Genomic DNA, 13,956 nt, shown 5'->3' on the forward strand with positions numbered 1-13,956 from the left:
ATTTCTTTGTGCATGGGTGTTGTATGTGCATGGGTGTTAAGCATGCATGGGTGTTACATGTGCGTGGGTGTCATGCATGCATGGGTGTCGTGCGTGCATGGGTGCACATATGTATGCATGTGGACATGTGCCTGTGTGTGCACATGTGTGCTGTTTGTCCATGTGTGTTGCCTGCATGGGGGTTGGGGGGTTCTGTGAGTATTTCCAGAGAAAGGCCCCAAAATTTCTGGAAGGTTTTCAAAAAGGTTTATGCCCTAAAAAATAAAAAAGCCCACTTCTCCCTTCCTGGCTGAACCTGGACCTAACTGTGTGGTGGTTCCAACGGAAGAGGGCATGGAGCCTCACCCCCAGCAGCTTCTGGGATCCTTCTAGAAGCCTTTCACTGCCTTCCCAGCCTGTTGGAAAGGAGAAAAGGCTTGTCTTGAGAGGGGCCAAAAGAGTGACTTTAGTCAGTCCAGGAAACCTGGCTCAAAGGCTCGCAAAGCAAGGAAGCCTTGAGATGGGGCTGAGGGTCCCCTTCCCTCTGCTCTGAAACTGAAGTCCCACAGGACCTGGGGCCAATCAGTCTAATGACCAGACCACCCTGTGATCAATTTATCTATCTAAAGATCCATTTTTCAAATACTTGCATTGATCAGTATGATAGCACTCACATGCAATAGGACAATTTCAGCCTCCTATTGAAAATTTGTGGCATCCCTTTTTCCCATTTGCTTACCTTTGAGTATTTCAAGGATTTTTTAAGCCAACTTATTTAAAAATTCTAATTTTAAAAGTATTTTATAATGAAGGCAAGCTCAACTGGAAAAAAGAACAGCAAAAAGAGATGAGTATATTCAAAAAAGATAAATGAGCTGAATTGTACATGCGGTATGTAAATTTGGTAAATATTTATTAGACAGGGGAACTGTGAGCAGACATTGCCTATAAGCAGATGGGTTAGAAAAGCCTGGAAATATTCCCAACTAGGCAACATAGCAGTTTCCTCCCCTTTGCTAATTTTTCCATCCTAGGGAAAGTGATGCAAATTAGAGGATCAGGAATGGCTGACAATTGTGTCCTTAGGCAAATGGAATGCAAACCCTGGGAAAGGCCTTGATGAGGGGAAGCCCCAAGAATGTCTGGGTCCAGGGGAATTCCCCAAAGGACTTTAACACTGGTAAACTGTCTTAAGCAGGATGACATTTTCATGCTGGAGAAGGGCGAGTTGGCAGAAGTGACATTATGACTGCCGTGGGCACCGCGGCCTTGCACTTTGATTCACACTCCCACATACTCAAGTCACGCCCAGGCCCTGTGCCTGGGAAGGCCCACTTCCTCCAGTCCACGGCTTCCCAGGTTTATTTTTATATCTCATCTCCTGATGCTTCAGCTCAGTGGAAACTCCATGAAGATGGGGACTGAGTCTGCCTTGTATGCATTTATTTGCCAATACCTAGCACAGTGCCTGGCACGGAGCAGGTGCTCAATAAACAGCCCTGGAGCCAAGGAACAGAGAGGAGGTGGTATCAGAGGTTTGGCTAAGTGCATAGACTTTGGAGTCAGAAAAGCCCGGGCTCCAACTCCTGCTCTGCCATTTCCTGGCTGTATGACCTGGGGCTGCTCACTTAACCACTCCGAACCTTAGATTCCTCCTATATAAAATGAGGATAATCACACTTCCTTCCCAGCAGTAGTGTTGCGTTCATGAACCAGTGGGAAATGCATGTTTTGCTTTGCTCTGTTTGTGGGATGCCTAAGCACTCTATAAATGGGGAACTAGAAGCATTGGTGCTGAGCCTCAGGAGGCTTTGCAGGCTGTGTGGAAACCGTAAGACCTCAAGGCTCCCGCGGCTTCCAGGGTAACATGGTGATGAGAGGCTGTGTTCCGCAATCAGAGGTCTTGGGGTGAAGTCCCAGAGGTACTACCCACCAGCTATGCCAGCTTGGGCCAAGTACTGCTCCTCTCGGCCACAATCCCCTGTCAGTAAAATGGGGGTGTTGCCGATAACAGCATCTGTCTCAATAGATGAGAGGGTTTGATGAGATGATCCATGTAAGATCCACAGTGTCTGGGTAGCAAGGACTCAGCAGGTAGCTATTGCTGTTTTTCCAGAGCCGCCCATACCAGCACTTGTCTTCGGGAAGGGTGTGCTTCCTCTGGGCTCTAAGTAACCATCTGAGCAGCTCTCATGTCATGCCAGTCTTGCGAGAAGCACTGCACCTGCATTACCTCGTGGAAGCCATGCGTAGTCATCCTGGACGGCACACACACATCCCAGAGTGACAGGCACGCAGAGTGCATGAGGCTTGCGATCTGCTTCATCCATTATTAATCACTGTCCAGGCGGAGGCTGGTGGGCACGCCAGCTCCAGCTCATTGCCATGGATGGAAACCATTTCCGAGGCTGCTCCTTGCCAGCCTGGGGATCTGCCAGTAGCTCCAGTGAGAGGACAGAGGGCAGGGAGGGGCTCCTCATAGAGGCCCCGTGGAATGGAAGAGGATGGCCATCCATCACCAGTCAAATGGAAGTGCCAGGATCCCTGCCAGCGGCCTCCGTCACTGTCACAGGGGAGGTGAGGCTGCAGAGGCAGAAAACACATCACTCAGCGGCCACTGAACCCAGAGCCCCCCATCCTCCTGGAAATGAGAATTGTCGGAGTGGCAGAATGGACCATGGGCATTGTGACCTGGGGCACGGGAGGCTCCCCCCGCCCCGCCCTCATCACACTCTGCTCTGATTGGGGAACTCTGCTCCCTGACCTCAGCTGGAGGTCAGCCCCCTCTTCAGGGAGCACAGGAGCATCTGGCCTGGTGTCCCTCATCCGGATGTGCCAGGCAGGCCACCCAGCAGACCCTGCTGACCTGTGGAGGCAGACTCCTGGGCTCAGAAGAGACAGTGACAGAGCAATGCCCGAGCCACACCCTGCATCAGGGAGCAGACGCAGCCTGGCTCTCTGAAAAGGCAGCGGGGCCAGGAGGGAAGCATTCTCTCTGCAAAGCTCCGAAGAGCTCTGCACCTGTGGAGTAGTCATTTCCCTTCTCCAGCTGCGGCTTCCTCAACTTCGAAAAGGGGGAAACTACACAGAAAAGAGACCGTGAGAACAACGTCCGGTGCCCAGCAGTCCCCTGTGAGAGCAGAAGCCTATGTCGGAGCAGCTGGAGCCCAGTGAGACCTCAGGGGTTCAGGCGCCCACGGTGCATCTGAGGGCTGAAGCAGACTTGTTGTGGTGGCTGGGGACAGAGGCCAGCCAGCAAAATGCAGGAGTGAGGAGTGACACATCCCTGCCGCAGGCTGGCTGCTCTGCTGAAGCAAGGGGCCCTCCTTAGGTTTGGACATTTAAAACAACTAAAACCCGCCTGCCAGGCCTCAGAGATGTTTTATGTCCGTGCGCTGAATGGACAGATTCTACAGCCCTCCCAAGGCTCTCACTAAGGTGGTCCCCAGCCCATGCAGTTTGGAGAACCCTCAGGTCCTCTAGAAGTCAGCCGCTGTGGGTACTGGAGTCAGGGAGGGAATTGGACTGGGGTCTCCCTGGGATGGGGATAAAGTGACAGAAATCTTCCTCTGACCACAAGAGGCACATTCCGGGAGAGAGACGCCTAAAGGTATTGTGAGCAGCCCACAGAGCATCTGCGAGGAGGCCAGTGCATCACCAGGAACCAGGCCTAGGAGGTCACAGAGGAGCCTGCTCGTGGCCCACATTCGCTGCCCCTCTGCACATGAGAGCCCAGTGCCAAGCTCAGCTTGGGCTCATTTCCAATAGAGGAAACGCTTTCAGATTCCTCGTGATTCCCCACAGGGAACCCCCGGAAGTGGGTCTCCACATCCCCATTTTTCTGGCAAGAAAACTGAGGCTCGAAGGGGTTTGTTTGAGTGATTGTCCCATGACACACGAGGACAGACAAGGCGGGCCCTGAGGTGTCCTGACTTGAAGCCCAACACCCTTTGCCTCCTTCCAGCCTGGCCCATCAGGGGCGGGCAGGCAGTCCTGATGACTGGGACCCCAGAGAGCAGGTCTGGCCGCTGCCTAGGTGCCTGGGAGGGCATGGAAGAACCAGTCTCTGTGTGTGCCAGGGATAAAGTCCTCTGCTGGTGGTTTCCAGGTAGGGTGACAGTGGACTTTGTCAAGGGCACCAGCTATGCTGAGTAATGAAGGCAAAGCCAGTTTCTTCTGTTGACAGCTCTCAGCCCAAAGGAACCCACACAATGACCAGGGCGGGTGATGTGGCAGATCACAGGGCCTTCGTTGAAGGCGAGTGCTTCACCCTGGGCTCATTCATCCATCTAAGAGTCCTGCGTCAGCACCTGTGCTGACCCAGACATCCGAGCAGGCAGCGCACTGAGTGACAGCCCCTGTGCTAATGCCGTGCGGGTACCTCTACTGGGCACTGTGGTGTGGGGGAGCCCAGGAGAGGGGCTGAGGCTTCACCTGATCTGGAGAAATGCAGAACTGGTAGGCAACGAAGGGCAGTGCCTTCCTGGCAGAGGTAACACAGCCTCATTCGAGGTCCCCGAAATGAGAGGCACTGTGGTTCATTCAGGGAACATCACATTCAGTGAGTACAGCAGAAGCCTGTGTTAGATAGCCAACTCCTGGCCCCTGGGTGTTGAGATTTGGTAGTCATACCACCTTCCCTCCAATCTTATTCCTTGGATTTTGGCTGAAGGTTAATGTGACCTCCCCCCTTCCCATGGGAACCAGAGGCAGTGGGGCAGGGAGAGGTGGCCCTGGGGCTGGCAAGGTGGGGAAATCCAGCTGCAGATCCCCAAGGCACTCAGGATTCTCACAGCCCGTACAGCCCACACAGAAGGAAATTTACCCAGAATGGGCTCAAACGGGTTTCATCAGCGATCTCCTTCCAGGGCGGCTGAGTAGGGTTGTTCACGCTGCACACTGTACAAGGAGCCTCTCTAACGGTACCATTTGCATGGAATGTATATATTTGTTTATTCTTCTCATATTTTGATCTCAATCCTGTTGACTCCAAGGAGGAATCACTGGTGTGTTATGAAAAATGTCTGACTGATAGCAGTGGAGTGTCTTAATCTTACAAAATGAGTATAGTGCGTCACTGGTGTGACAGGTGGACGACTGCATTGGCCAGTGGCCGCCCCATCCCCTGCCTGCCCTCTGGGCTCACAAGTCTGTTCCTCTCCCTGCAGTTCTTCCTGTTCATCCTGATCATCTTCCTGGCGGAGCTCTCAGCAGCCATCCTGGCCTTCATCTTCAGGGAAAATGTACGTACCAGGCTTTCCTGCTATCAGCAAGAGATTGGTGGCCATTCAGGTCTGGCTTCTCCCCTCATTGAAGGGTCTCAGAGAGTGGGCAGCCCTCATCTGGCGCTTCCAGCCCAAGTCATGGCCCCACCCGCCTAGCAAGGCCCCCCCAGGCCAGAGAGAGACCCCAGTAAGCCTGTTCCTGCAAGGGCTTTTCTCTGCTCCCAAAGCATCTGGTACAACCCCATAAGAATAATCAGAGAGGCTATCCCAAGCCCTGGAATGTAGGAGCACAGGGCAGACTGCTCTCAGAGGAGGCCAGCTGCCTCCCCTGAGTTGACAAGAGCCAGGCAATAGCCAAAGGGAGACTGGGGCGGGAGAGGGGGAAAGATGAGAGGGGAGGGGGGCAATGGAACAGGAGACACAAGATGGCCCTGGGGTAGAGGAGGCAGGCGGGGAGGGTGGTCAGCACAGAGCAGAGGAGGAGGCCACCACAGCCTGTGGGCAGACAAATGTGCCCAGATGATCTCCTCTGCTAAGCACCACCCAGGGCCCTCGCCTTTCGCTGCAACAGGAGGGAAGGAGAATGTTTTGAGAGAAACTGAGAAGGACTCTTCTCAAAATTGATGTACAAAGACTTCTTGTCTGGTCCTGTAGCTTCTTCAGGGCCTGGGACCCAGGGCGTCTGCTTGGCTCTGTCTGAGGAATAGCTCAGGGTGGAAGGGGTGGGATGAGGGGCAAACTCCCCGCCCAGATAGGCCCTCCCTCTGGGCAGAGCTGCAGGCGGAGCGAGGTCCTCAGCATGCCCTGACCTCGGCTCCATGAGGTGTGCATGTGTATAGCCTTCCTTTCTACCTTGGGGGTAAGGAGACTGCCCCAAGTTGGTGGTTTAGGAGAATCCCAGGGGGCCTGGTACCAGGATGCAGAGCCCCTAGCTCTGATTCCCCCAACTCCCAAGCAGGTGGATGGAGAGATGAGGGAGGGTGGGGGCCGCACCCAACTGCCAGGCCTCAGCCCATCTTCTCCCTCTGCCCCCAGCTCACCCGAGAATTCTTCACCAAGGAGCTCACCAAGCACTACCAGGGCAATAATGACACGGACGTCTTCTCCGCCACCTGGAACTCGGTCATGATCACAGTGAGCGACCCCCCAAAAAGGCTGTGAACATTCAGAGCCACGATGCCCAGTGTTCACGTGCCCACGCCAGGCATCAGTAATCAGACCTGGCCTTGGAATCAGGATCCATGCAGCATTCCAGGCACACTTGATCACAGTCCATACTTGGGATGAAACCTGTTTGCTATCCCTGTCTTGGCTCCCCAGGCAATGGTCATTGTGATGATGATGATAACCAGAGCAACTGTTTATGGAGGGCTAAGTGCCTGGTGAGGTAGGAATTGTTACTACCACCCCATTATAGAGATGAGGACATTGAAGGCCCAGAGAAGCTGAGTGGTTTTCTCATGGTCACACAGTGGGGACAGGTGGAGCCAGCCCATGCCCAGTCTTCTGATGCCACTCCTTTGCAGAGGCTGTCGTTCTCTGTGCCTGCCGCTGTGTCCTTCTCCTGCCCACCAGACCCTTCTCTGGGATCTCCCCCTAGTTTGGTTGCTGTGGGGTCAACGGGCCTGAAGACTTTAAGTTTGCATCTGTGTTTCGACTCCTGACCCTGGACAGTGAAGAGGTGCCGGAGGCCTGCTGCCGGAGGGAACCCCAAAGTCGGGACGGGGTCCTGCTGAGCCGAGAGGAGTGCCTCCTGGGAAGGAGCCTGTTCCTAAACAAACAGGTACCAGCCCTGCTCTCCAGACAGGGGAGTGGGTCTATCGGGACTTGGGTGGCCAGAGCTGGGTGGGAGGTGCTATCACCCCAGAGGGTCCGAAGCTACCCCAGAGGGTCTGATTCCCAGAGGGAATCCCAGGGAACTGTTGGCTGTGATATGGGATGCCTGCACCTGAACAGGGGCTGATGGAGGCTCCGCCCAAGCCCCTGAGATCCAACCAAAATGGGGAAGGATGACAGTGGCAGATGGTCTGAGGCTGGAGTGGGCATTTGGGCTGGGGCTAAGGGGTAAGTAGGAGTTTTCCAGTGTTTCCTGAGTTTCTGATAATGCAGGTCCAAAGGGAGGGAGGGGGAGAGAACAAGAATTACACAATGGGGGGCCCTTCTTAGCCATGCACGGTATTTTGGAGGAAGCTCTCATTTGCCGTGTGGGGCTGCCCTAAGGGAGCAACGTCTCCTTGACCTGACTCTCCAAGGTCACAGAAGCTCCTAGACTTTTCTGGTTCTCTTGCAGCCTGTGGACTTCCCCTCAGCCTTGGAAGAAACCCTTTCTCTTCCTGCATGTGCCATTTTTAGGGAAGACGAGGGCCTGGATTTGTGTGCCTCCTGCCCACACTCCCGCACGAGTTCACAATGCCCTTGCTCTTAATTCCCTTCTTCCTACTGACCTTTCAGTGTGAGTGTGTGACCAGGCTAGGCAGGAAGAGAGTGAGGGAGAGGATGAGGATGATCTAAGCCTGGGCCCTGGGCCCTTGCTTGAGTAGGACTTTAACGAGAGTCTCATGGAGAGTTCCAGATGCAAGACACACAGCAGGGGACAGGAGACAAGGCCTCTGTTCCTTCGAGGCTCATGATCTCAGAGGAAGTGCAGGATGAACAAGCAGCAAACAAAGGAGAAGTAATCATTTCACATGGTCATGATTGCTGCGAAGAAATAACACCCCACAGATGAGGGGCTAGAATGGGCCTTGGGCGGGGGCTCAAGGCAGAATTTGCAGAGTCCCAGAGGAGGTGACAGTGAGCAGAGGCCTGGGTCCTGGGGCTCTGGCGGGCCCTTTCCAGCCTCAGCTCTGCCCCAGGAACTCAGCCCCTCTGGCCCTGGCACCTCCACATGGATTCCTGAGGCCCTGAGGTCCATATTCTTTCTGTCCCTCATCATCCTGCCTTCCTGCACTGGGGGAAAGAGGCTCAATAGAGAAATGAGGGCCCTGAGTTGAGGCCACTGTGGACGTGGGGCAGAGAGACCTGCCATGGGGAGCAGCTGCAGGGTGGGGAGGGGAGTTTCAGGCTTCCATGGCAGGTAGGGATGGGCTGTTAACTGCTGCGTTGCCTTCGCCAAAACACCTTCTCTGGACTTCACATTCCATACGTTGGCAGAGGCTGCTGGCTGCCCCCTGTGTTCCATTCACCCCCGCGGCCCTGGGAAGAGAATGGTTATCACACCCCATGACCACCAGCTAGAGGCTGCACTTCCCAGCCTGCCTTGCAGCTAGACCATGTAACCGAGTTCTGGCCAACAGGAGGCGAGCAGAGGTGATTTGTGCAACTTCAGTCGCATCCTTAAGAGAAAGTGCTGTGCCCACCCCTCCTTTTTTCCCTGTCAGGGATTTGGCAGAGGGAGGTGGCCCCTAGGATGGCAGAGCATCCAGAGACAAGGAGGCTGGGCCGTGGACAGTCCCATGGTACAGTGTGACCACCGGAGCACAGGGTTTTATGTGAAAGACCAGTGAATTTCTCACTTGTGGAAGGAGCTGTTGTTTGAGATGCCCGTTGCCAACAGCCAAACTTAGAGCTTTCTAATGCTACTTGTAAGTTTTTAGGAGGCTTCCCATGGGCCCCATTCTGCGTATAAGATGTGCTTCCCATTTCTGGATTCACCCTCCGTTAGGATATCTCCTTTCCTCCCTGAGCATGTCTTCAAAATCGGAGCTCATCAGGGAGGTCCCTGCACAGCCACGTTCCTTCTTTCCAGTGACTCTGTTGTTCCTGAGGATCTGAGATTGGCTCCTGGGGTTTCTTTGCTGAGACGTTCACGTCCCTCCTGAGCACTTCTTCCTGTTAAAAACCTGCCGCGGTGGGACTGTCTCTATTTGTCTTTTTCTCCAAAGCCCCCTTGCTTAAAGCCCAGGATGCATTTTTATTTATTTATTTATTTATTTTTTGAGGCTGAGTCTCGCTCTGTCGCTCAGGCTGGAGTGCAGTAGCACAATCCTGGCTCACTGCAACCTCCACCTCCCAGGTTCAAGTGATTCTCCCACCTCAGCCTCTCAAGTAGCTCGGACTACAGGCACATGCCACCACACCCAGCTAATTTTTGTATTTTTTGGTACAGACCGGGGTTTCACCATGTTGGCCAGGCTGGTCTCAAACTCCTGACCTCAAATGATCACCTCCTTGGCTTCCTAAAGTGCTGGGATTACAGGCGTGAACCACCGTGCCCGGCCCCAGGATGCATTTCTGACTTTGCTGGCAGGTCCATGGCAAGGATGTGGGAAGAGTTGAGTTCGCTGTGGGGGTTGGGGTGGGGGTGAGGTGTGCAGGGATACATGGCGTGGCCACAGGGGCATCCTAGTTGCTCTGTGGCCCCCTGGTCCACATTGGTGGTGGACCTGGGTAGACAGGGGGCTTTTACACTGTGCCAGTGAGAAAGGACAGCAGGTAAGGCCAGGGTGATGGCGGTAAAGACAGACAGGTGTGTGGATTTGAGAAATGTTCAGGAGGCAAAATCTACCAGCCTTCGTGATGGGTCCTCATTGGAGGAGGGGCAGGAGGAGTGAGTGAGTGACTGGCTTCTGGTTTGGGGAAGATCTTGCATTCAGTCTAGGGCATGTTGAGTCTAAGAAACCTTTGGAGGCCAGGCACGGTGGCTCATGCCTGTAATCCCAACACTTTGGGAGGCCGAGGCTGGCAGATCACCTGTGGTCAGGAGTTCAAGACCAGCCCGGCCAACATGGAGAAACCCCATCTCTACTAAAAATACAAAAATTAGCCTGGCATGGTGGCATATGCCTATAATCCCAGCTACTTGGGAGGCTGAGGCAGGAGAATCACTTGAACCCAGGAGGTAGAGGTTGTGGTGAGCTGAGATCGTGCCACAGCACTTCAGCCTGGGCAACAGAGTGAGACTCCATCTCAAAAAAAAAAAAAAAGGCTTTGGAACAGCCGAGCAGAGGTACCCAGCGGGCAGTTGGCTGTATGGGGTGGAGCTGGAGGGGGTTGGTGCTGGAGATGTACATGTGGGAAGCACTGCATGTAGGTGACCATTGTGGTGGCAACTGGGCCTGGCTGCCCCTCGTCAGATTAGGTGGGGGGTGACTGTGGGTGGCAGCAGGGGGCGGGGGATGTGCCCACCCAGCAGAGAGGGAGGATGGCACTGGCAACAGCCTACATGGTTAGAGAACTCATAGTCTGTGGTGGCAGGCTGGGAAGGGGCTCCCCGCCATGTGTCTCACCGGGTGGTGACAGGGGAAACAGTCATGGGGCAGAGATGGTGGGAGGCAGTGAAGCAACCTCCAGGTGTGTAGATGTAAGCTCTGAGCTACAGCAGGGCCTGGCCCACAGGAGGGAGAACCCAGCCGCCCATGCCAGCCCCCTTTCCCTTTAGAACAGAGGAAAGACGGGGAATTTGGAATCCCCCTCAGTGTAAATCCTGGCTTCCCTTCCTCGTGTGTGACCTTAAGCAAGTTAGCCACTGCTCCTCCCTCCCTTTTATTTTGGGTAAAGTGCAGGTAAGACCCCTCCTCCCTGAGGGGCTGTAATGAGATCAAGTGGGAAAGAGCCCATGAGGCCCTAGCAAAGTTGTCAAGAGGGCAGACACTCAGCGTGGGTGGTGGTGTACCGTCCATGCCCCAACCTCCCCAAGGGTGTCTCTGTTCCTGGGAAGCTTCCATTGCCAACCTGGGCTGCTTGGTTGAGTCCAGGGGCCTGAAGGGTCTTTGGTGCCAAAGCCTGATAGGGGAAGATGAGCTGTCAAGGCCCAGGTGCCACAGAGCGGGGCTCAGCTTCCCTCTGTTGGACAAGGTCCCCAGCTTCTTGCCAGTTTCCCCGGGTAAGGCATCTCAAAATCAATTTCATGCTCCAGAAGAGAGATGCTGCTTCTCCTGTCCCCTTCTGGGGTGTGTGTGTGTGTGTGTATGTGTGTGTGTGTATGTGTGTGTGTATGTGTGTGTGTGTGGGTGTATGTGTGTGTGTATGTGTGTGTATGTGTGTGGGTGTGTGTATGTGTGTGGGTGTGTGTGTGTATGTGTGTGGGTGTGTGTGTATGTGTGTGTGTGTATGTGTGTGGGTGTGTGTGTGTGTGTGTGTGTGTGTACGCGTGTGCATGTGAGACTGTATTGCAATAACACTAACGCTATGCTCAGACACTTTCCACCACTCAGGATATGCTGAGAGAGCGGCACAGAGAGACAGTAATCCTTGGTAATCCTAACAGGGATTGAGATTGAGAGTTTGCTACTTTCCAACACTCTTCCTAGTGCCTTACCTGCAGTATCTCATTTTATCCTCACAGCAATCCCATGAGGTAATCTACATGGCCCTATTGTATAGATGGGGCAACTGAGGCATAGAGAGAGGAAGGCCCAAGGTCGCACAGCAAGCAAGTGGCAGCGCTGGCTGGGACCCCAGGCAGGCAGGCCCCAGGGCTCACCTGTGTAACCATTGCCAGCTACCACTCTCCTGGGCCATTGCTGTTCCCTGTCTGGGAAACCCCTCAAAGAGCTTCACAAACCCAGGGTGTGTGCTGGGGCTGCAGGATGTGGAATGATATGCCTGTGCTGGTGAGCACGCGGAACACTGAGGATGATGGGAGGGTCGAGGCGTCCCCTGCCAGGGCTGATCCCAAAACGATGCAACTTGTCTCTCTTTCCTTGCTTGCAGAGCAGGTTAGTTTTTTTGCAGTTATAGTTCTGCATTTTAGAGTTCTAATGCTTCAAAATCGCTTAACAAAGGATTTGGGGCTCCAGCATGGGTATGCTGGCAGATCTGGGATGGACCCTGGGCCTCACTGAACAGATGGGCCAGCCCTGAAGGGACCCCCAGCCACAATGATGTTCTGACCTGGCCTGGGGTAGGGACTCCTGGGTTGCCCTTAGGACTCCGTCCCAGTCATACAGCCCTTTACTGGGCTCCCAGTGCCACAGCAGAGACAAGGCCTGAAGGTTCAATTAAGATCTTTTCTCCTTGTTGTCATCTCTGGGCTTGAGGTCTTTCAAAGCCTGGCCACGCACAGCCTGGTCACTAGAAATTACCTTGGGCATCATCCTATAATGCTGATTCCTGGGCTCCACACCAGACCCACTGACCCAGTGTTGTGAGGCGAGGCCTTGGGATCTGCATTGCTAACCACTTCCTGGATTATTCCCATGCACACTCAGTCCCAAGAGTATCATGGACCCAGATCGTTGTGCTGGTGGGGTCTGTTTCTATCTGGGTATATCCCGTGTGCTCCATGGGGCTCCAGGGAGGGCTTCTGGGGGCCTTCCCGGCCCAGCTCCTGGTCAGCCTCCAGGCAGGTACTAGGACACCACCTGGCCACTAGTCCCAGATCAGGCCCTGCTGTCCACCTGCCTGGGTACAGCCTCAGTCCCCCTTTTGGCCAAAGGGGCTGGGTTTCTGCGTGATGGACAACAGAAGTGAGTACGCGAGCACCCAGGAATCCCCGGTCTCAATAGAGCCCAGAAATAGCAACCGTCACCCAAAAAGGGCTGGGCATGATCTCTCCACCCCCACCTGGGGACTTGTTCCCTTGCAGGTTCTCGGCCTGGGCCCAGAGAATATGCAGGTTCCTATAAAGCAAGGAAAGTTCTCCCACTTTGAAAATATGTGTCATTCAAAGCAAGTACCATGCATCAGTCTCTGTGGTCAGCACTAGGGAGGGGAGAGTTATGAACATGAAGATGACTGAGGTGTGAGGTGCTCAGGGTCAGAGGGGGCAGCAGCCATGGACTGGCAGCTCCTGGCTTGGCACTGGCTTGCTTTTTCTCTGTCTCGCCACGCCCCATTCCTCTCTATTTATCTCAATCTCTATCTGGATCTCGATCTCTGTCGCTGTCTCAGTTTATATATATCCAGGATTGCTTAAGAAAGCAGTAAGAGCATGGGAATTAACTCCAGAGCCTGTGGGCTGGGCTGGTTCAGAAAGCTGCCCGAAGGAGGTGGCATGCGAGCAGGGATTTGAACGCTGGGCTGTTTCCTTGGGGAAGTGGCTGAAAACCAGAACTCCTGCAGCCAGGCAGGTCACGAGGAACAGTAGGGGAGTGGGTGTGGGACAATAGGGAATGGGGCGGGGGGATCCTGCGGACCCCAGGGAGCACCTGTTGCATCCGAACAGCAGCAGCTGCTGATGGTGCTGATGTGAAAAGGAATAGCTCCCCTTATTGGTTCTTCTGATTTCTCCAGAGGTTCAGATATTTATGGGAAATTTCCCAATCTTCCAATCACTGTAGTAGCGACATAAGACATGGCCTGCACACTGTCAGTTCTCTGCCTCACCTTAGGAGCCGGGTGGCAAGGATGGTCTTTGGTGCAATGCTGCCAAGTCGCTGTTTCTGGGTCTCCTGCCCTGTACCCCCTCCCCACTGTCCTGTCTCAGCAGCCGTGTGATAGGGTGAGAGCTCTGGGGGACACCTGCCAGGAACCCTAGTCCACATGCTGACTCTGACTCCCGGACTCTCATCCCTGGCCATAACTTCACCTCTCATCCCTCCCTCCAAGGGCTGTTACACCGTGATCCTCAACACCTTTGAAACCTACGTCTACCTGGCCGGAGCCCTTGCCATCGGGGTACTGGCCATTGAGGTAAGTAAAGGCCTCCACTTCTTCCGCTCCCCAGGATGAAGCCTCACTTGGAGCCTAGGCAGATGCCCCCAGCCTCCCTCCCTCTTCATTTCCTTCACCTGGGACCCAAGGGGCCCCCACTGTGGGCACTATGGGGTGGTAAGTCCGGCTGTGTCTCTGCTGCCTGAGAGTCATTCTT

The 13,956-nt window shown here is 54.3% G+C and overlaps 1 protein-coding gene across 5 annotated transcripts in view; it reads left to right on the plus strand.

Moving 5' to 3' along the window:
• The window catches only part of TSPAN18 (tetraspanin 18), a 200,226-nt gene that overhangs the window by 181,151 nt on the left and 5,119 nt on the right, over nt 1-13,956 (plus strand). For all 5 annotated transcript variants that reach the window (XM_030917946.1, XM_030917945.1, XM_010371029.2 and 2 more), the window contains 4 exons: nt 5,148-5,222; nt 6,240-6,338; nt 6,805-6,987; nt 13,695-13,778. In XM_030917946.1, the coding sequence (XP_030773806.1) occupies nt 5,148-5,222; nt 6,240-6,338; nt 6,805-6,987; nt 13,695-13,778 (441 nt within the window). The remainder of the gene's footprint in view (nt 1-5,147; nt 5,223-6,239; nt 6,339-6,804; nt 6,988-13,694; nt 13,779-13,956) is intronic.

The sequence above is a fragment of the Rhinopithecus roxellana genome, chromosome 15 (assembly GCF_007565055.1).
Source record: "Rhinopithecus roxellana isolate Shanxi Qingling chromosome 15, ASM756505v1, whole genome shotgun sequence".
In the NCBI taxonomy this organism is placed as follows: domain Eukaryota; kingdom Metazoa; phylum Chordata; class Mammalia; order Primates; family Cercopithecidae; genus Rhinopithecus; species Rhinopithecus roxellana.